Below are 21,660 nucleotides of genomic sequence, written 5' to 3'. Positions count from 1 at the left end.
ATTTCATTCTTAAATCAAATTTTTAAACAAATTAAGCCTTACTCTCTGTCATTCTCAATATTCAGAGCCATTCAGAGCCTGCTCTTTAGAAAGAGTTCAAGTCTGCATATCTTGGGATAAGAAAAAGTCAGTAAATGTTCACAGGAGAGAACAGAGGACACCTGTGTTCTAGTCATTCAGTACTAAAATAGGTGGTACTTTATGCTTCCTGATCTTCATTTAAAGCCACCAAATGTAGGGTTTACTTGTATGGTCCTGATGTGTTTCCGGGAGTGACGGCCCCACGATCACAAAGAGGCTGCAAACCCATCCCTAGCTCATGGTTTTACTTTGTGAATAAATAAAGTAGGATTTACTGACTCACCTGCTCCTGTTAACCCCACCCACCACCATCTCTCTTCTGGCTTTCCTCGGTGGAGAGGGCAACTAGGAGCAAAAGCCCATGTGGATCAACGACCTGTTGTTCCAAGGAGAATGGGCAGCCACATCATCTGAACAGTCACTGGGTAGGTTTTGATGCCTCTCCTGGGGAAAGGCAATTCCTGCTTGCATGAAGTCATCTTCATACACTTACATCTAGATGGACTTCAGCTTCAGGCCACATTTATAAAATGTGATACCAAGACCCAGGCTCATAGATGCATTGGTGCTGGTGCATGCATGCTCAAGTCATGTCCGACTGTTTGCAACCCACGGACTGTAGCCCTCCAGGCTCCTCTGTCCATGGAATTTTCCATGGAGTGAAAATACTGGAGTGGGTTGCCATTTTCTCCTCCAGGGCATCTTTCCGACCCAGGGATCAAACCCTTGTCTCCTGCATCTCCTGCATTGACAGGCGGGTTCTTTACCACTGCGCCACCTGGGATGTCTATAGATGTACAGGAGATAAGAAATGAACAAGAAGCACTCTGTTCCCTTTAAGACAGTTCCAGGTTACTGGGAGAGACAACGGCAATTAGGGAGTTAAGTTTTACAGTCATGGAAACTTCCAGACCCCCATGGTGGCACAAAAGGAGTGTGTTCTGACAGTGTTGCCAGAATGATATCATTGGGAAGAGTGTGTCCACCAGCATGGTGGGGCGAGGGGAGCAGGAGGGTTCAGAGAGTCTTCTTAGCTTCTTCCACTGTTACTCAGGATTCAGAGTAAGTTTTTATTATTGTTGTTGTTGTTATCATTATTATTATTACAGTGTGGCTTTTAATGGCTTGACCATTTTATGAAAAAACTGTTGTGGACATTATGCAAGTAATTGATCATTCATAAAACTTAATCCCAATTAAATGAGGAAAAAACATCTATTAGCTCTGGCCTTATGGGAAAACAACTCTCACTCTTATAAACCTGATATTATCAAATAACCTTGCCGATGGAATCAGTGTTCCATGACAGCAAACCAACCATCGATAAATAGCAACGACATGGCTGCTGAATTGATGACATGAGTCACAGGAGAAGCTTAAATTATAGGTTTTCTGTGGGTGCTGTGCTTCACACAGCTCTGTGCTTCACACAGCGTGGGCACGCGTGTCCACCATGTGGCTGAGCAAGCTGGGCGTGGACTCGGGGATTGTCCTCCATGAAAGAAAAGTGACCCCCAGGCTCATCTGTGTAAAAGTAAACTTGTGTTTGCGGTAGCCTGTGACTTGGAATCAGGAGGCCCATTTCAAGTGAACACAGACTTAACTTTCCCACAGGCGCCTGCCTCCTGATTCCGTAGAAGCTGGTCGAGTAGCCGGGCGAGACTTGCTGCCAAAGTCTCGCCATTCCTCCCGGGTGCTCAGCTGTGGGGGCCGCTCCCAGCGTTGGTCCCTCTCGTTGCCTACATACCCCTCCATCCACGTCCTCCTTCTTGCCTAGCATCCCTGCTTGCCTAGATGGCTTACCTGGTAACCTTCATCCCTAAGGGACCTGAGCCCTGGTCACCACGACCTTCAAGTTCTCTGGCTGCTGCCCAGCTGATTGGCTGTCAAGTCTGGCCAGAAAGAACTAGGAGAGGCCAAGAGGGTCACTAAATGTGTTCTTCTCTGTTCCCCAAATTTAATGACAGCCTTGCTGTTCCCGACAGCCAGGATCCATACTCCTGCCAGGACGGCAATCCTCTCCTGCCTGCTGGACTCCCCGCCCAAGAAATCCACATGACTGAGAGGCAGGCAGAGCTGGAACTTTGATCGGACTCTCAGGTGTCCCCCAGTGGAAGCCCTCTTTTAAGGGACCAGGATCTTCAGACCCTCAGAGGATAGATTTAGGGGGAGTAATGTACAGATCCTTCAAGTTAGTCATTAGGAATCATAGTAAACTGAGTCATTCCTAACGCCACCTGTTTGTTAGTTCTTGGGCCCAAATATCCAAACCATGGAGGGCAGGACACTATAACGGTCATCATGTGTGCATACTGGCCCCAAAGAAGGCACGCCCTCTCAGCAGGGTAGCACCTTCAAGCCAGCATCTCAGCTTTGCCTTTGAGAAGTTATTCTGCCACTCCATCAGGCCAGGATATGCTATAAGTCATACCAGTGGTATATCCAGTTATTTTCTTTGTCTTCCTAGCTGGGTCTCTTAGAGATGCATGAGAATGCTTGTTGGCAGAATGTTCAGATAGCAGTGCTGTCTGAAGCGCTGAAGATGGGCCAGGCGAATCCATACTCAAGTACATGTGTGTGTTAGCCGCTGAGTTGTGTCCTATTCTTTGTGACCCCAGAGACTGTAGCCCTCCAGGCTCCTCTATCCATGGGATTCTCCCAGGCAGGAATACTGGAGTGGGTTGCCGTTTCCTTCTTCAGGGGATCTTCTGGACCTAGGGCTCAAACCCATGTCTCCTGCACTGGCAGGAGGACTCTCTACTGCTGAGCCAGTGGGGGGATGCCAACAGTCCTGGTTCCCCTCGCTGATGGAAAGTATGTATCTGCCACATCAGTGACTGCGAAACACTCATAGTTGCATCTATGTTAATCTGTAAAGCAAATATCCTTTATTTTGGTCTAACAGTTGCAATTAGAACTATTATTTGAGTTTGTGGTTGCCCACTGTTAACCCCGAGGATCAGTCTTACTAAGAGTCTGCACTTTAACTTTTTATTTTATTTTGGAATATAGCTGATTAACAGTGTTGTGATAGTTTCAGGTGCATGGCAGAGCGGCTCAGCTATACATCCACATGGATCCATTCTCCCCCAAACTCCCCTCTCACCCAGACTGCCGCGTGACACTGAGCAGACTTCCCTGTGTTGTACAGCAGGTCTTTGTTGGTTATGCATGTTAAATACAACAGTGTGTGCATGCCCATCCCAAACTCCCTAACTCTCCCTTCCCCCCATCCTTCCCCCTAGGCAGCCACAAGTTTCTTCTTGAAGTCTTGTGAGTCCCTTTCTGTTTTGTGGATAAGCTATTTTGATTCACTTCTTTTTAGATCCCATGGATAAAGGATGTCATATGCTATTTCTCTAACTTCCTTCACTCACACTGTTAAATTTAATGAAGAGAAAGAACATAGGGCCCACCAGCTGTGCATCCTCTAAGTTTTAAGTGACACTAACCACTGTCATTTCTTCTAGAACATGATGTTTGGGGGTTACTATTTTGATGCTGGGACGGAGAAGTTTTAGAGGATTCCACTTACAGTTCCCACTTCACTTGCCAAGAAGCCAGTTATGTTTTTGTGTTTACCTGGAGAGGAAAGAGCCTGAGTGCCTCTTCAATTGCATGTCAGTTTTTCTGCCATGTTTTTGCCCACTTTTAAGTTATTTGTCTTTTTCCTGTTTATTTGAAAGAATTCTTTGTCTTGGCCTTTTATTGTTTTGAAGAGTGTAATATATCTACAGAAGATGTACTTATCATGATAAGAGGAGAGCTCAATGAATTTTCACGACCTAAACAAGTTTGTGTAAATAGATTAAAAACCAGAATATTGACAGGAAGTTCTCCTTATTGGCTGGTATCTCTTGATGAATAAAGGTTCTTAAGTTTAAGAGGTTCTAATTTACCAGTGTTTTCCTTTAAATCATTATGTTTTGTAAACTGCTTAGGAAGTTTTTGCCAAGGTCATGAAAGAACTTTCTCACTTTTTTTTTTCTGGAAGTTTTATTGCTTCATAGTACATGGTTTAAACCCATAACCTGTCATGAATAGTTTGTTGTATGCACCATCAATTAGAGTCAAGACTTTTTTTTTCAGATAAATATTCAGTTGACCCAGTGCCAGCCACTGAAGAGACAACTCTTTCCCCAGTGACACCTTTGCCATAAATTGCCTGTATTTGTGTGAGTCTATTTCTGGATCCAGTAGACAGGCTGTATACTCTGTTCTTTTCCTCTATTTGTTTATGTTTGCACCAGAAATACCTGTCTCAGGTACTAAAGGTTTATGATTAACTCTGACATCCAGGTCTGTAAGTGTTTCAACTTCCTCACTGTTCTTCTTCAAGACCATTTTTGCTGTTCTTGGTTCTTTTCATTTCCATCCAAATTTTAGAGTTAACTTGTCAATTGCTAAAAAAAAAAAAAAAAATATATATATATATATATATATATAAATTCTTCTTGGGATTTTGTTTGGGGTTGCATTAAAATTAGTAGGGAAAATTTGAGAAGAATTGAAATCTCTCAGTACTGAATCTTTTATTCCATGAACATTTTCTATTTCTTCCTTTATGAAGATTGTCTTTAATTTTCACAAAATGTTATTTGCTTTGTATAGGTTTTACATGTCTTGTATTAATTTATTCCTCAGTGTTTCATACTTCCATGCATCATAAATGGTTTTATTTTAATTTTTTCTCATTTTTTATCACTGGTTTATAGAAGTTCAAATCATTTTAAACAGTGACTTCATTAAATTTGCTTCCTTATTTTAATACTTTATCTGTAGGGTCTTTGGGGGTTTCCTCAAATAATATCATGTCTCTGAAAATATAGTATAAGTTTTTTCTTTTTCAAACATCATACCTGCATTTTTTTTCCTGCCAGTCATTTTTCAAATTCATTCTTCTGGGTCCCTTCCTGTGAGTCTGTGCTTTTCTTTCTAACCAGAAGAAAACAACAGAAATACCCAATATGAATTTTCTCTGGAAATATTGGAGCACGTAAATAATTTCTTGGACTCAGGGATTTATAACTTCCATTTGTTTTCCTGTTCTATTCTTTTGGTGGGATGTACTCAAAATATAGCTATTGTTGAACCTACATTTTAAAATTAATTTTTATAGGAGAATAATTGATGTACCATACTGTGTTAGTTTCAGGTATATAGCAAAGTGAGTTGGTTATATATATATACATATATCCACTCTTTTTTAGATTCTATTCCCATATATGTGGGAAATAGATGTCCCAATATATGTCTGTGCTGAGTCACTTAAGTCATGTCCAACTCTTTGCGACCCTAAGGTCTGTAGCCCGCCAAGCTCCTCTGTCCATGGAGATTCTCCAGGCAAGAATGCTGGAGTGGGGTTCCATGCTCTCCTCCAGGGGATCTTCCCAATCCAGGGATCAAACCTGCGTCTCTTACATAGGCATTGGCAGGCAGGATTCTTTACCACTAGTGCCACCTGGGAAGCCCATTCCCATATATGAACCTGTGTTTTTAAATGTGTTACATATCTCCTGTTAACTTGCATTGAGGATTTATTACTGTGTAAAATAAGCTGGAAAATTATTCTAGAAACCAGTGTTCATTGCACAGATTTGAGGGACTCACAGTTTCCTAAACCTGAAAGGTCAGTGAATTTGACGTCAAACAGACCTCCAACAATGAATCTATCATCAGTGTTATCTGATTGCTATTGTCCTCCATCATTTTTGAATAAAATTTCAGCTATATGTTGTCATCAAAGGGAGCACCATTTCAAGTTAGAATTCAAGTTACCAAATGGAAGCATTTTCTGAAAATGTAACCAAATTTTTCAGGTAAAAATACAGATCTTCTAAAGATATTTTAATAAAATCAAAACCACAGATATGAAATATGGCATTGAAAGGCAGTCGGTGCATCGGTAACGCTCCCTGGAGGACTCTGCATGTTTAAAGCAACAGTTTGATTGAATAGAACAATAAATGCAGGGCTGAGTGTATTTTTTCTCTTTCTTTCTCATCTACTAGAAAAATATAGATAATAGAGCTCATTTATTTCCTTAACATTTCAGAGCTCCGCAGATGGGAAAACACAACCCAGTGGAAATGATTTCTGGCAACCTTGAGAAGATATGTTAGCATTTTGTGGCATTTCTTTCAGTGGCATGTAAAGCCTGGCTTTCCCTCACTGCAGTGCCACAGTGAAGTGTCACACTAAAGCCAAAACAGTGTGCCCTCGGGGAAAACGAGGGAGGGGGCCCATTCTCCATGCACACACAAAGGGCAATATTTATTATAAAGGCTTTCATTTCAGCTCCAAATGCTGCCTGGGCCACAGCTACTTTGCAGTGGAGAAATGCACAGAATGTGAGATTTAAAGCAAATGTTGTATATAAATCTAATGTAATTTATGTAAATACAAATACGACGTCAAAAAGTAGAACACATTTACAGACACAGAAGCTTGCGTCAGTCTGTGCAGGGCACCCGGTGGGGGAGAGTTTGGAGTTGCTGGGTGGAGCCTTCAGCCGAGTTTTGGTGGAGTCCAAGGCACAGAGGGTCAGAACCGGGGGTCAGAACCGCCTTGCCCTGACCTGCTTTTGTCACCAGCAGCACGAATAGCACCTTCTTTGCCCACAACATGTGATATGGGAATTGTTATCCCTCTTCGTTGGATGAGGAATTTAGCATCCCAGAAGATTCAATTACTCGTTGCAGATGACACAGCTAATATTATATAAGGAGCTTCATGCACTGTTAATATCAAATGCATTAATTTATTTGAAACTATATTTGTATTTTTTAATAGAACCATAATATCCTTTTCATCCTTCCACAAGTTATTGTTTGGACCCAAATGCTGAACTTGATCTTTATTATTATTAATGTCTCCTCATTATGTTCATTCCACTGCTCTGCACTATGGACATTGTGGGGGGACCCTGTGTCTTAACCACATTTTGCAGCATTTTTCTTTGCTTTGACTGAGTGTCATCTCCTCATTTAATGAGACCTGAATCATTGGGATCAGCCCTGTGGCAGGTGGCTTCCTTCGGTTAGAGCGGTGACTGGTTTAACAGGGCCTGCTTCACCTAGTTGTCAAAGGCAGATGGAAATTACCCAGGTTCCTTGTTCTGATTTGGCGACACACAGGGAGAACATGAACTTTGGGGACCAGCAGGCCAGATTCAAATATCAGCCCCACAAGTTACAGGTCATGTGATTTTGAGAAGTTCCTTGTCTTCCTAAATAAACTCGGATAAAAACATTAACAAGATAAGAATATTAACAGGGCTGCCCTGGTGGCTCAGTGGTAAAGAATCTGCCTGCCAACGCAGGAGACATGGGTCTGATCCTTGATGTAAGATGATCCCACATGCCGTGGAGCAATGACGCTCATGTGTGGCAACTACTGAGCCTGTGCTCTAGAGACCATGCACTGCCCGTGTGCCCTAGAGCCCATGCCCTGCAACAAGAGAAGCCACAGCAACGAGGAGCCTGCACACTGCAAGTCGAGAGTAGACCCCCCTTGCTGCAACTGGAGTAAAGCCCATGTAGTAGTGAAGACCCAGCATGGTCAAAAATAAATAAATAAAATTATATTAAAAAAAAAGAAAATGAGAACAAATTATGTAGCTCCAGGAGATAATTTATTTTCAAAAATATATACTGACAAGGCAAAATCTGTAAGAATCCCACCGGAACTAGATGTTCCACTTCATCCATCACCTCAACCATCAGAAAGTAATGGTATTTGTTGGACTGGCCAAGGCCTCCAGCCAGGTGTCTGTGACCAGTGTTTGTCCTGGTGCTGATGAAGCTTTGTTTGAATAAACCTTCCCAGCCTCTTTTCCAAAGCCCATGCTCTGCTTACATTGGTGTTTAGAGTCCACTTTCCTTCCCCATTTTAGTATCTGAATGGCATTTGCTGGAAGCCTCTTTCATCTTCCATAAATCTTCTTGGTTCTGGATAGTGGTTAAGTGGTCTTACTTGTGTGTTTTGTGAGCATCTTGATGGAAACTCTCTTGGTTTAGGAGACTTGGTTTAGGGGGCTTCTTGAACCCTCTTCACATTCCTGGGAGCTTTCTTCTCTTGTCCCTCCCCTTTCACAGGTTGTCCTCCTGGCCAGAGAAGGCATGGGCCCCAGGAGGTCTGCTTATCTGTCTGCGTTTGCTCCCGTGACATAGGACACATGTGTTATGGACTGTGCTGCTTGACTGGCCAGGCTCGGGCCATGCAGTCTCCTCCTGAAGGCCCCTGTCTGCTCTCCTGCTCATTTGCTTAGATTCTATTCTACCCCATTGTCTGTACATGGTCACTTTAAATTTGGACTCATCAGAGAAATGTTGCCAAAGCACATTAGTTTGTCTCAGAAACTTGCTCTTCTCTTCCACATCAGGATAATCTTCAATTCTCAATTTTTAATCTTTTTTTTTCTGAGGGATTTCTATCCCTCTTGAATTATCCCTCCTTCTAGAATCTTTTATTTCCCAGAAAGAATAGCACTTATTTTCTTCTGAAATTTTAAAGGCTACCCTTCTAAATTCAAGAATTCATGTGTATGTGCCTGTGCTCAGTCATGTCGCACTCTTTGTGATGCCATGGACTGTAGCTCTCCAGGTTTCTCTGTCCATGGAACTCTCCAGGCAAGAATACTGGAGCGGGTTGCCATTCCCTTCTCCAGGGGATCTTCCCAACCCAGGGATAGAATCTGAGTCTCTTGAGTTTCCTGCCTAGGCAGACGGGTTCTTTACCACTGCACCACCTGTGAAGCCCAAGAATTCATGTATGATGATGATCAGATAATTTTCACAAACAGGCCACCATGGGTATTTCTCCGTATTGATGTTTTTAAGAGAACAGTTTAAGGCCTTGTCTTAATAATTACTGAATATTCGACCTTCTTTTAGAGATGGAATGAATAACATCTCATTACTCTGTGACTAGGGTTCTCTCCTCTGGATCTTTTCATCTTAAGCCCTCGCATTTTTCTCCAAAGAGCATTTAATAAATATATGTCAGAGACTCAGTGTTGGCTGAACCCTCTGGTCTTCCTAGATCTCACCAAGAGAATGTTTGCTTTAACTTTAGCACAGAGTGAGCTGCACTGACGCCAAGCGAGCTATATGTAGGAAATGTGTTTTCAAAGGGCCATCCTCAGGAGGACTTCCAAATAAAACGCTATGAGAGCAGGAGTAAGGATAAACTGTGGTCCATTTTTGTGAAATCCAGTCTTCTTTCTCCTCCTTTTATTTGTTTGTTCTGTGTGCCAAATGGGTGAGACTCAAACGGCAGAGTGCCATGAGCATCCTTCCACTTTTTTCTGTGCCTGGAGATGGGCTGATCAAATGTTCACAGCCTACCCACCGCCCCCCCCCCCCCCACACACACACTTAATGCCCCATCTTTCAAGTCAAAGCCCAGGATATGGCATCTCAAGTTTGACATGCAACTGTGGCGGAGATAAGCAGTTTCAGTAGCAAACAACTATCCAAAAAACCTTGTGATTTATCCATACTGGACACATTTCTCGTAGCTGGTGGTATATTTTTCACATTAGCTCTTTCTTGGGATTAACAAACCAGTGCAAATCTTGTTTCATCCGTCCCTGGGTATTTAGTCTAGTGCCAGGCAAAGCTCAGATTAACATATGCTTACTCAGGATTAAGGATGATTTTTTTTTTAACTCTTCTGATCAGCAGTAAAATAGAATCTACACAGTTCAATGGATTCAACTCCCCGGCTGTTTTTGTCAGTGCCGACAACTAATCCCAAACTGGGCTACAACTTCCTCTGGGTTTACTTGGTGATGGTCAAGGGTCAGGGAGCTGTGAACTCTTTTGCCGTGTTCTTAACCTGTGTCTGTTACTGCAGTGCACACGATTGCACCACGGTCAAGAAGAGAAGAGCCGGGGAGCAGGCTTTGGGGGTCCCGGTGAACAAGAGAAAGTCCCTGCTCATGAAGCCCCGACACTACAGCCCCAGCGTGGACTGCGAGGAGGGACGTGCAGACCAGGCGGAGGCAGAGGGGCAGGACGGCCGCCTAGAGACCAACCATCACCCCAGCACAGGTAGCACGGGGCCTGGCCCCAGCTTTACTTCACTTCCTCCCCAGTACACAGACCCAGGCCCACCTTAGGGGGAACATGCCGCATGTCCAACGTGGGATCAAAACCAGACACTGGTTTCCCTCAGCATCTGCTAGCAAGGACCGGCTTTCCTCTGTTACAGCAGGGAGGTCAAACACAAGCCACAGAGCATCCTTGCCCCTGGGCCGTTTGCAGGAGCACAAGCTTGGACTGTGCCTCTTTCTGCAGAAGGTAAAAGCTGCTCAGCCTTGCAATTGAAAAAGACCTTGACTCAGCAATGGGGCGGATGTCCAATCCCTAAAAGAGAAAACCTCAAAATGAGCTTTACAACATTTCCAAATGACATATGAGATGCAGTCTCCATTTTGAAATTTTACTTTGTTAATTTTTTACTGACGTTTATAATTGATTCACAATATTATGTTTTGGGTGTACAGCATAGTGTTCAGTATTTTTTCTGTATACCATAAACAGTTATAATTCCCTGTGCTGTGTGATACACCCTGTTGCTTATCTATTTTACACATAGTAGTTTGCATCTCTTAATCCCCCATCCCAAATTTTATTTTGAAATTTTTAGGATGTGCTTCTCCCCAGTTCACGGTCACACCCACTAGACCCGGTTCTCACGGTACCTCCAGGAGCTAGACCATCACAGACCACTTTGTGCATGAGGCTGACATTGAAGGACATGCCAAGTATCTCAAAAGTTTGTTTTTAAAAATACATGGAGATCTAAACCTTGACTTAATTAGAAAGTGAAATTAAATGTACGTATCTGCTATTAGACCTAAGTATGGGCTTCCCTGGTAGTTCAGGCAGTCAAGAATCTGCCTGCAATGTGAGAGACCCGGGTTTGATCTCTGAGTTGGGAAGATACTCTGGAGAAGGATATGCCAAACTACTCCAGTTTTCCTTTCTGGAGAATTCCATGGACAAAGGAGCCTGGCAGGCTACAGTACGTGGGTTGCAAAGAGTTGGACACAACTGAGCGAGTAACACTTTTCACTTTCATGTGCTATTACATACACATCTTTTTTAATGTGTTTTTAGGAAATCAAAATATACCAAATAAATTGTCGTTTGGAAAGAAATATACTTTATACAAGCCTAAGGCAATGAGATTCTTAGGTCATAAAAAGCTATTGCATATAAAATGGTAGTAATTGCAATAGGAGTTAACAGAAAAAGTGTCAAAGTGTATTGACTGAGTGGATGCAAATCTTGGAGCACAATCATCGGTCTCCAGTAATCTCCACTTGCAAGTAGTGTGAGATTCTGTAGTTAAAACAATTGTATTCTTATTTATTAGCGTTGGAGTAAATTTCCTGGCTTTTCTGTATTTAACATACGTCTTCAAGCCTCATGGCTCATCTGTAAATTATCATCCTTGACTTTTTTGTTTGTTTGTTTCCTTGGGCTGGTCAGTTTCTTGTTGATTCCTGAAAATTGCAGGTTGAATCTAGTGTCAGGGAAAATCCTTGATTTAGTATGGTTAGACTTGAGGTATAAGGAGATGCAAGAGACACGGGTTTGATCGCTGGGTGAGAAAGATCCCCTGGAGTAGGAAATGGCAACCCACTCCAGTATTCTTGCCTGGGAAATCCCATGGACAGAGGAGCCTGGCGGGCTACAGTCCATGGGGTCACAAAGAGTCGGACATGACTGAGCACAGCATATACACACACAATAATTAATACCATTGACATTAATTTACCAAGTATTCAAGAAAATGGGCATCTTTTACACCAACACATTTTGTAGATGCCATGAAGACCAGGTCTGTACCTGCCCACTGGCTTCCCACCTTCTGTTGTCGCTGAATGATCATTGTAGGTGCTTGATATTGATCAGGAAAATATACTGTCAAATGTTCTCAGTTAAATATTCACTTATAAGCACTGATGGACATCTCTCTGCAGCTTCAGAAAGGTTCACTCTTTTTATATTCAATTTTAGAACCACCACTACTAATAATGAATATGCTAAACTTACACTGTGGTGGCCATTACTTTTGATTCTTACTATATCTTGAACACATAAATCATATCACTTAACCCACCCAACAGTGACATGACTGTGTAATTGTGACCACAGGTGTGCAGATGAGACCACTGAGGACAAACGAGTTAATGCTGAAGGTGATGCAGCTTGTAGCTGTTGGAAAGAAGATAATTAAGAGACAGTCAAAGGACAAGCAAGATTCTGATCTCTCAGCTAACCATGCTCCATAATCCAGTCCTCATGCTCTTAGTATCTTTAGAAGGCAGATTGGGCAAAGTTCCCCCCATGTCAAGTCACGAAGTCACATGTCCAGAAATGACCAGTCCCAGGTGCTCCCTTCCCTGGCTGAGAGAGGAAAACTCTAAGTGGTCTTTAGCCTGCTAAGCAAGTCCCCCAGAGAGAAAGAGAGCTGGGTTTTCATCCAAGCCCAGCCTAAGGGCTTTTATCTACCATCCAGGTGCCCCAAGGTATTCACCTGACCAGGTGTGTGCCTGACTGTGTCTTCAGTGGGCAGTTTAGGTGATGAGAGAGGATACAAGCTCATGAAAGCTAAGGTCATGAACTTGAGTCCCTTTAATGGCAAAATTGTGCCTCCTGCACCTTCTGCCGGTTATCTTTCCAAGAGCTGCCCGTGGGCAATAAGAATCATAGAAGAGGGACTTGCCTGGTGGTCCAGTGACAAAGATTCTGAGCTCCCAATGCAGGGGGCCTGGGTGTAATCCCTGGTCAGGGAACTAGATCCCACATGCTGCAACTAAAGATCCTGTATGCTGCGACAAAAGCCCAGTGCCACAGAAGAAACATTTTTAGGAAAAGAGCAATAGATAGAAGAGAATTTAGACAAAACAATGCAGATGCACCGTTTCCACTGGGGCAAACGGAAGGTGAGCTCAAAGCACCATCAGGAGGCAGGTTGAGCTCACACATTCCCAGTGCAGATGAAGGAAAGAAGTAGGGTGAACCACTGTCTGGAGTCCTTCCCAGGCTGTGAGCACTAGCTCGTGGATCTGAGAAACTCCTCACACTCGTGGGAGCTCTGAGGGCTGGGGTGACATTTTGAATGTATTATCTCTCAAGAAACAGCAAGTAAGGGATAAGCCACTCCCACTTAAAAACTCTGAGAGACGAATTCATTTCTTAGGGCTTTTATTCTCAGCAAAACTGACATAACTCAGGAGGCCTGGAAAACTAATTTGCCTGTAAAAATCATTTAGCTAGAAACAGAACTAAAATCCGAAACTTAGTTATACTAAAGGAATCAAACTCAAAACGTGTTGTGACATTCGGAGGCTTGCTTTCTTTTAATATTTATTTTTATTTTTGGCTGCATGGGGTCTTAGTTGCAGCGCACACTTTCTCTAGTTGCAGAGCACAGGCTTAGTTGCCCCACAGCATGTGGGATCTTAGTTCCCCAACGTGGACTTGAACCTGTGTCCTCTGCATTGGAAGGCAGATTCTTAACCACTGGACCACCAGGAGGATTTCTTTTGTTTAAACCGTTTTGATGCAGAACAGCTGACATGCATGGGTGATCACTGCTCTGTACATTCAGGATTACCAGACCCCTCAGAGAAGAGACTTTGACGTAAAGTAAATCAACAAATGTGAGCTTTTACATATCAGGCCCCCCCCCCCAAAGAACAGTTTATTTATTTTTTGCTCTACGAGGAAAGTGTTGCCCCTCTCCAAGCCCAGGAGTGCACCAGAGGAATTTTCCATCACGTGTTGTTGTGAGATGCACTGTGTTAGTTTTTGCTCTGTTGTTGTGTTTGTTTTTTGTATTTTTATTTATACATTAGGTTGTGTTGTTTTTCATCACCAGTTAGCTGACAGGTGTATTTTAGTATTTGCCTATAATTCAGTCTTGAAAGTATCCAGATTTGGGCAAACAGTAGGCACCTGGCTTCAGAGTTGACTCTTAGCCCCCCACTGGCTGGCCATGTGAACTGGGCAAGCCCTTAGCTCTCTAGAACCCTGGTTTCCCTTTGGTAGAAGAGATTCAAAAGTACCTTTCTTGGAGTTATTGTGAAGATTAAATGAAATAAGTAATTGGACACTATATCAAGGACATACCAGTTTATTGTCAGGATATCTTATTATTGGCTCGTTGGTCACTGGGATATCGGATCATCGTTTTTTAGAAAAATTTTGACTGTGCTGAGTCTTTGTTGTGGCTCAAGGGCTTTCTTAGTTGCAGCACGAGGGGACTTCTCTGGTTGCAGAGCACAGGTTCTAGAGCCCGTGGGCTCCACAGTTGGCAGCACCGGGCTCAGTAGCTGCAGTGCACAAGCTTCATTGCTCCGAGGCATGTGGGATCTTAGTTCCCCAACCAGGGATCGAACCCGGGTCCTCTACATTGAAAGGTGGATTCTCAACCACTGGACTACCAGGGGAGCACCTTATCATTGCTTTAAAGATGAGGACCCAGGACTCCAAGGACAGTGGCCTGCCTGAGATCACACAGGTCATGACCCCCAGTCTCTGGACTTCAAACCTGGGGAGGAGTCTCCCTCCACACTGTGCACGTGAGGAGGGGGACTCCTCACATCCCCCAGGCAGCTGGTGATCATAGCGTGTGTGATGTAGACAATGGCAACCAGGGCTGAGTCCTCTTCAGATGCAAGACTGGGCCCTTCCATGGCCAGCAGGTCACTACTCACTCTGAATGAAGACAGGCCCCACCTTGTCCAGATGGAGGCTCCTATGTCTCCTCTGCCATCGCTTGTTCTGCTGCAGCGTCAGGAAAGGGACAGTGTCCATCCTTTATTGATGACCCGTAGGGTGTCACCTGCTCTCCCATGAGGCTGAGGAGCCATCGCAGTTGACACAGACACATGCCAGGCCCAGACTCAAATGAGGTCCCCAACACAGGTCTCTTGGGTTATTTCAGGGGCAGAAGCACAAAATAGATGACTGAGCCACCCCGGAAAATAAAATTGCATGAGCATAGAGAATATAGGGAGCCTGGGCACCCCATCACAGATCTGTCAGGCTCGAAGTGAACTCAGGGTCTCTCTGTGACAGCGACAGCAGCGGGTGGGCGCGGGGCAGGTTGGTTGGCAGGTTTGCTGAGCATGCCTGGAAGCCCCCGGACACCGCTCGCCGGCACCTCTCCCGGCAGGGCTCCTCTCTTTCTGAAGAATAATTAATAAATATTTTCTTTTAGCATATAACCAACAGTTGAACCAAACAATTATGGAAACTGGAAGTGACCCAAAACGCTCGCATTGGCAGCGGCTCGGTGACACGCATTGTCGGGCGCACGTGCACGGCTGTCACCCCGCCTCTCCGACGATCTGCACTTAATAGGAATATTTTAAACTATGTAGCTAAGCAACAGAGGTAATTGTTGCTTTCCAGAGCTTTTGTTAGCACTCTCACACAGCCCAAATATGCATAATTAGGTATAATGTCTATAAATCATTATTGTACACATGTGGGTACTTAAGTGGAGTTGAGAGAATAGTTCAATGAATTGAGCATATTCACGGAAAACGCTTTTTATTTGTTTTCTGTAGTTCATAATACTCTAAAATTATCATAACCCTTTACACTTTCTCTTAATAGCCAGCCGTGATATTGAGAAAAACTTCATTTGCATTTTAGACTATGTTTAATACATTATTTAAACCTGGAGTTCCTCTGATATGAATTCAGGAGAGGATAGACCGTCCTCTCAAATATTATGGGCTGGGTTTTGCCAGCCTCTTTTCTAGGAAGTAAAATGTTAAATTTTTCAGTTTATGTTGAATAGATCCCAACAAAGGACTGCACCCTATAATCAGTGGTATTTAAAGGGGCTAGTGTTGTGACTCAATTCTTCTCTTCATCCAAAAATGCTTTTAGTTACTATGGCAATATTTACTTGATCCTGGCAGTCCAGTGTTGATTTAGGGAGATAATTACCAGAAAGGAAGATGATGGAGATGTATTTTTGAGTGTCCTTGTCAGAGACAATGTTTATAAAAAATTAAATGGGACCCAAAAAAAGGCATATTGTCTTCTGCACAGACACCCTCTCCCGCAGCCCTTCCGCGGGACGTCTGTGCTTTTCTTTCCTCCCGAGATGTGCATTAACGCAGAATGCCCTGCACTTGGTGTCTTTAACAGTCTTTAAGGAGGCTTATTATTTTGTCTTCCCATCCCCCACTCTGCCTGTAGAGACACAGCAATGGTCCTGCTTTATTTTTTTTGTCTTTATGAATGCCAGGGACCACTGCTGGGTTGTCTGGTGTATTTCATAGGCTGGCAAGCGCTGAGCTCCCTGGGCAACCCCTCCCCAGGTGCCAGGCTGGGGCTGGGGCACCCACGGACCTGCACCTCAGCTGGTGTGTTTGCACGGGGACAGTGTATATAAATAAACACACAGTCTGTCACCCCGACTAGGCCACTGCCAAGAGGGAAGGGGGCGACACCGATGGCTGCTCTGGATGTGGATACAACAAGGACACACGGGTATGGGCGCCTGTCCTCAGTCCCAGGCCTTCTTGACCATCAGGACGGGGAACAACTAGCTGACATTCAGCATCCTCTAACTCTCCCTACCTCTCTTTTCACATAAGTGTACATGGGTGCCAGGCCAGAAACTGTGCTCCTGGTCAAGGCATTATTCTGTCTTACTCTTTTTCCATTTACTTGTGTTTCCTTTGGTGTGGAATTTTCATGTTACAAGTATGAAAGTGATCAGGGCTTCTTTTAGTTACCATCTCTGTGTAGATGAGTTGTGTATTTTAGCTAACATTCCATAAAATCTGAAAGTTTGTTTGGGATACTACAGAAGTAGAGAAAATCGACTGAATAAGCTTTGAAAATATATTGCCAGCGAGCAGAGAAAACCAATGAATACTTCCTTTAAAATGTATAATAGGACATATATTTGATTTTCTTCCATTTGGCTGAGACTTGCAAATATAAGACGTACAGTAATGTGAATTTCACATTCAGAACTCTGATGGTTGAGCATTTATTTCAGTAACTAAACACACTTAGCTCTGACATGTTGAAAATTCAAATAGCTCATTTCTTTAAAAGTAATTCTTAAGAACATTAAGGTCTGAATTTTACTTTGTTTTGTCGAGAGTGTATATTTTTCTACCCAATGTTTATAAAACTGATGGAGTCCACATATTCACATATTGCATCTATTATATATGTATGTGTGTGTGCTAAGTCACTTCAGTCGCATCTGACCCCTTGCAACCCTATGGACTGTAGACTTCCAGGTTCCTCTGTCCATGGAATTCTCCAGGCAGGAATACTGGAGTGGGTTGCCATGCCCTCCTCCAGGGAATTTTCTTGACCCAGGGTTCGAACCTGTGTCTCCTGCACTGCAGGCGGATTCTTTACCGCTGAGCCACCAGGGAAGCCCATTGTATATGTATCTATTTATTTATTGGTCATTGTAATTTCCTTAAAATATTTTTATTCTTGTTTTTCAAATAATGGCTTTCTTTTTCCCCTTGAAGAAATCATGATAAAACCCATGGATGAGAAGTTTCATTCAACCGCACAAGAAAACTCAGATGGGAAGGAAGACAGATATGGCTGTTATCAGGAACTCATGGTCAGATCTCTAATGCACTTGGGGACACTGGAAAAAAGTGCATCTGCTCAGACCATAAGTGAAAACTTAAACGACAGTGGCATCCAGTCTCTAAAAGCAGAGGGGGACGAAGTGGACGAGTGCTTTATGGTTCCTTCCGACGATGGAAAAGATAAGACCGACATCTCCCAGCTGCGGTTCTCACCCTCCTCCGACAGCGACAGTAACTCTGAAAGTGCGGAGAATGGTTGGGACAGTGGCTCCAGCTTCTCAGAAGAAGCCAAACCTCCGAGGGTCCCAAAGTATGTTTTAGTGGATGATAGGAAAGACCTACTGGAAGTTCCCGAAATAAAAACTGAAGGCAACAAGTTTATCTCCTGCAAAAATGTGTGTGATTCAGAAACAGAAAGGAAAGACCCTCAGAACACTCCGTTGGACCCATCCGATGGCCCAGCCCAGCCCTCCTTCCCAAGGAGTGAGGACCGTGGTCACGGCCGTGGGTGTCCGGCCGCGGGGACGGAGGAGGCCACTGCCCTGGAGAAAGCCAAGGGGAACCTGAGTCTGCTGGAGCAGGCGATTGCCCTGCAGGCTGAGCGAGGCTGCGTCTTCCACAACACCTACAAAGAGCTGGACCGCTTTCTGCTGGAGCATCTCTCCGGGGAGAGGAGGCAAACCAAAGTCATCGACATGGGTGGAAGACAAGTCTTTCCCAATAAACGTAAGACCCAGTTTTGCTTTTATTTCATTTAACATTGCTTTAGAGTTGGGGGTGGAGAACGAGTGAGATTTGATTGCTTCTGCCAGATAGCTTTTTGACAGTTTAACACAGTTTAAAAATCCAATTTGTACTATAAAATTACCAAATTTTTCTCCTATTCTCTAGCTTGTTCTCAGATCAAGCTTGGTTGGTTTTACTTGGTTTTCACACACAAGAAAAATTATTGACTGTATTTCTCTTAATATGACTTTTTAAAAAATATATGGTACTTTTTTAAAAAAGTGGTATGTTGGATACGTTAGAAGTACATTAGTACTTACTGAATTTTAACTGTTCCTTCCCACCCTCTTTCTGGGATCATCTCACTAGCTTGGAGTTTCATCAACGTCAGGCTACTTGCAAAGCCAGGCAAGATGTTCTCATCATTCTTGGGAGGAGACTGGGAGCTAATTCCTTTATAAGCCTATGCTTTAAACAAGCTTTCTGACTCTGGGTCTGGAAACATCTGGACCAAACTTGAAAGAGAAAGTCAATGTGCTTGAAGGAGACCTTAAAATCGATCCTCAGACTTTGGGAAGTTGCATCTCCCATGAAGATGTACCCCACCACCACCAAGTCCCGCACTGTGTGGGCCTGGTGATGAGTCCTTCAGTTAAGTGGGGTGTCCCAAGGGGTGGTCCTTAAGGGCAACCTACTCCAGAGTCCTGGATCCTCCTCCAGGGGATCTTCCCTACGCAGGGATCAAGCCTGTGTCTTCTGCATCTCCTGCATTGTAGGTGGAGTCTTCGTCACTTTACCACCTGGGAAGCCCTAAGTCATACATATACATATATCTATTCTTTTTCAGATTCTTTTCCCATGTAGGTCATCATAGAATATTCAGTATAATTCCCTGTGCTATACAGTAGGTCCTTGTTAGTTATCTATTTTACATGTAGTAGTGTGTATACATCATTCCCCAATTCCTAATTTATCTCTCCCACCCCACGCTTCCCCACTGGTAACCTTAAGTTCATTTTCTATGTCTGTGAGTCTGTTTCATGGATAGGTACCATTATTTTAGATTCCACATATAAGCAACATCATATGATGTTTGTCTTTCTCTGTCTGACTTACTTCACTTAGTATGATACTCTCTGGGTCCATCCATGTTGCTGCAAATGGTATTATTTTATTTTATTTTTTTTATGGCTGAGTAATAGTCCATTGTATGTGTGTACTACCTCTTCTTTATCCATTCTTCTGTCAGTGGACATTTAGGTTCATCCATGTCTTGGCCATTGTGAATAGTGCAGCGATGAACACTAGGGTGTATATGTCCTTTTGAACCAAACCACATTTTCCTCCAGATATGTGCCCAGGTGTGGGGTGGCTGGATCATATGGTAAGTCTATTTTTAGTTTTCTGAGGAACCTCCTTGCTGTGCTCGATAGTGGTTGTACCAGTTTACATTCCCACCAGTGGCGCAGGAGGGTTCCTTTTCCCCATACCCTCTCTAGCATTTTTTGTTTATAGACGTTTTAATGATGGTCATTCTGACTGGCATGAAGGGGTACCTCACTGTAGTTTTGATTTGCATGTCTCTAATAATTAGCAATGTTGAGCATCTTTTCATGTGCATATCTTGCTTTTTTAAAGCAAGTTCCTGAGGTGACTCTTGGACACCATAAAATCTGAGAATCACAGAATTAGGGGAGGAATATCCTAGAGAAGGTCAAGTTTGGGGACTTACAGGGTTGATGAGAATAATGTGCTATCTGGCTAGATGTTTTGATCACTGAAATTTATCGAGAAATCAGGTGGGTATTTTAAATCCATTTTAGTACTCACCTGCAATCTTGTCTAATACTGTGTTGCAGCTCATTTCTGAGGAAAAAAAGAATAAAATAATGTCATTTGGTGAGGGATAAGACAAGTAGTTCTTTGGGTACATACTGTAAGGGCTGAATATTAAGGACCAGCATGTAGTCTGGGGCAGGATGCTGTATAAGCAGCCCTGAGCACTCCATTCACACTCAGCTTGGAAACTTACCTGTGTGTGTGTGCATGTGTATGTGTTTTAATGAGCAACAAAATCAGAAAAAAAGATGAGATTTACTTCCTATTCCCAAACCCCATCATTTCCAAAGCACTCTATTTCCTCCTTCTAAGACACACAGTTTTCCCATTTTAGCATCTCTGTAAAATTAGAAGGGTGTGCCATTATTCAGTTTTCAATTGTTTTTCCTTTCTCACTGGCACACAGGATAATATTTCCTCTTGCAACTGATGGCATCTTCAGCCACTGATATCTCGACTTCGGAGACACTTTGTTTGTTCCACAGTTTAAAACACATGATAATACTTTGGTCTCTTCTATAGAACTTTTAAAACGTTTTTTGTTTACAAAAATTAGCAAGGCAATAGAATGTGAGTTAGGGAATACAGGTCATGGTGGAGCCTTAGAGAATCGCTGATGGGACTAGATGAATCCACGGTGTAGCCTGTGTGTGTGTGTGTGTGTGTGTGTAGGGGGTGAGGTCATGCCTTGGGATGTCAAGTCCCTGCAGGGAACTTCATTCCAGACAGGAAGAAACAGGCAGAACAGTGAAGCCGACTGCAGGGGCTTCAGGCTTCTCTCAGAGAATGTCCAGGTTCATACTCTTCCTCTCATCCCTGGTGTGGGATCATAAGAGGAGCTGTTTTTTTTTTTTTTTTTCTCTTGAGAGTATATTCCATGCATCTAAGTTAACATCAGGTTTCCCAGGCATCTCAGTGGTAAAGAATCCACGTGCCAAAACAAGAGATGCGGGTTCAATCCCTAAGTCAGGAAGGTCCCCTGGAGGAGGAAATGGCTACCCACTCCAGTATTCTTGCCTGAGAAATCCCATGGACAGAGGAGCCTGGTGGGCTACAGTCCATAGGGTCCCAAACAGTTGGACACAACTGAGTGATTAAACAACGACAAGTTAGCACTAATTTCCCATGCGCCTCGGGCATGGGACTTTGCGCTCCAGGAATACTAGGATTTTGAAGTATCATTTCACCCAGGTCTTAAGTTACCAGGTTTGGCTGTCCTGCTGCCACCAGCCACAGGGAGATTTTGGGTCGCAGGGTAAGTAGAGTCACCGTATAATTTATTCTGCGGCCTGTGACATTTTCAGGGTGAAGGGGAGCCATGGGAACAAGCCCACGAGTCCATCAGGATGTCAGGTCACCAGAGTACAAGGTCATTTTCATTAAGCAGCATCCAGGAAAGAAAA

The 21,660-nt window shown here is 43.5% G+C and overlaps 1 protein-coding gene across 1 annotated transcript in view; it reads left to right on the top strand.

Annotated features, from left to right (window-relative positions):
• Window positions 1–21,660, top strand: part of ST18 (ST18 C2H2C-type zinc finger transcription factor) — an 82,673-nt gene that overhangs the window by 15,022 nt on the left and 45,991 nt on the right. The window contains exons 4-7 of the mRNA XM_055546385.1: window positions 8,178–8,215; window positions 9,940–10,136; window positions 10,383–10,385; window positions 17,624–18,418. Coding sequence (XP_055402360.1) covers window positions 8,178–8,215; window positions 9,940–10,136; window positions 10,383–10,385; window positions 17,624–18,418 — 1,033 coding nt within the window. The remainder of the gene's footprint in view (window positions 1–8,177; window positions 8,216–9,939; window positions 10,137–10,382; window positions 10,386–17,623; window positions 18,419–21,660) is intronic.

The sequence above is a fragment of the Bubalus kerabau genome, chromosome 14 (assembly GCF_029407905.1).
Source record: "Bubalus kerabau isolate K-KA32 ecotype Philippines breed swamp buffalo chromosome 14, PCC_UOA_SB_1v2, whole genome shotgun sequence".
In the NCBI taxonomy this organism is placed as follows: domain Eukaryota; kingdom Metazoa; phylum Chordata; class Mammalia; order Artiodactyla; family Bovidae; genus Bubalus; species Bubalus kerabau.
This window is presented reverse-complemented; position numbering and strand designations above follow the sequence as displayed.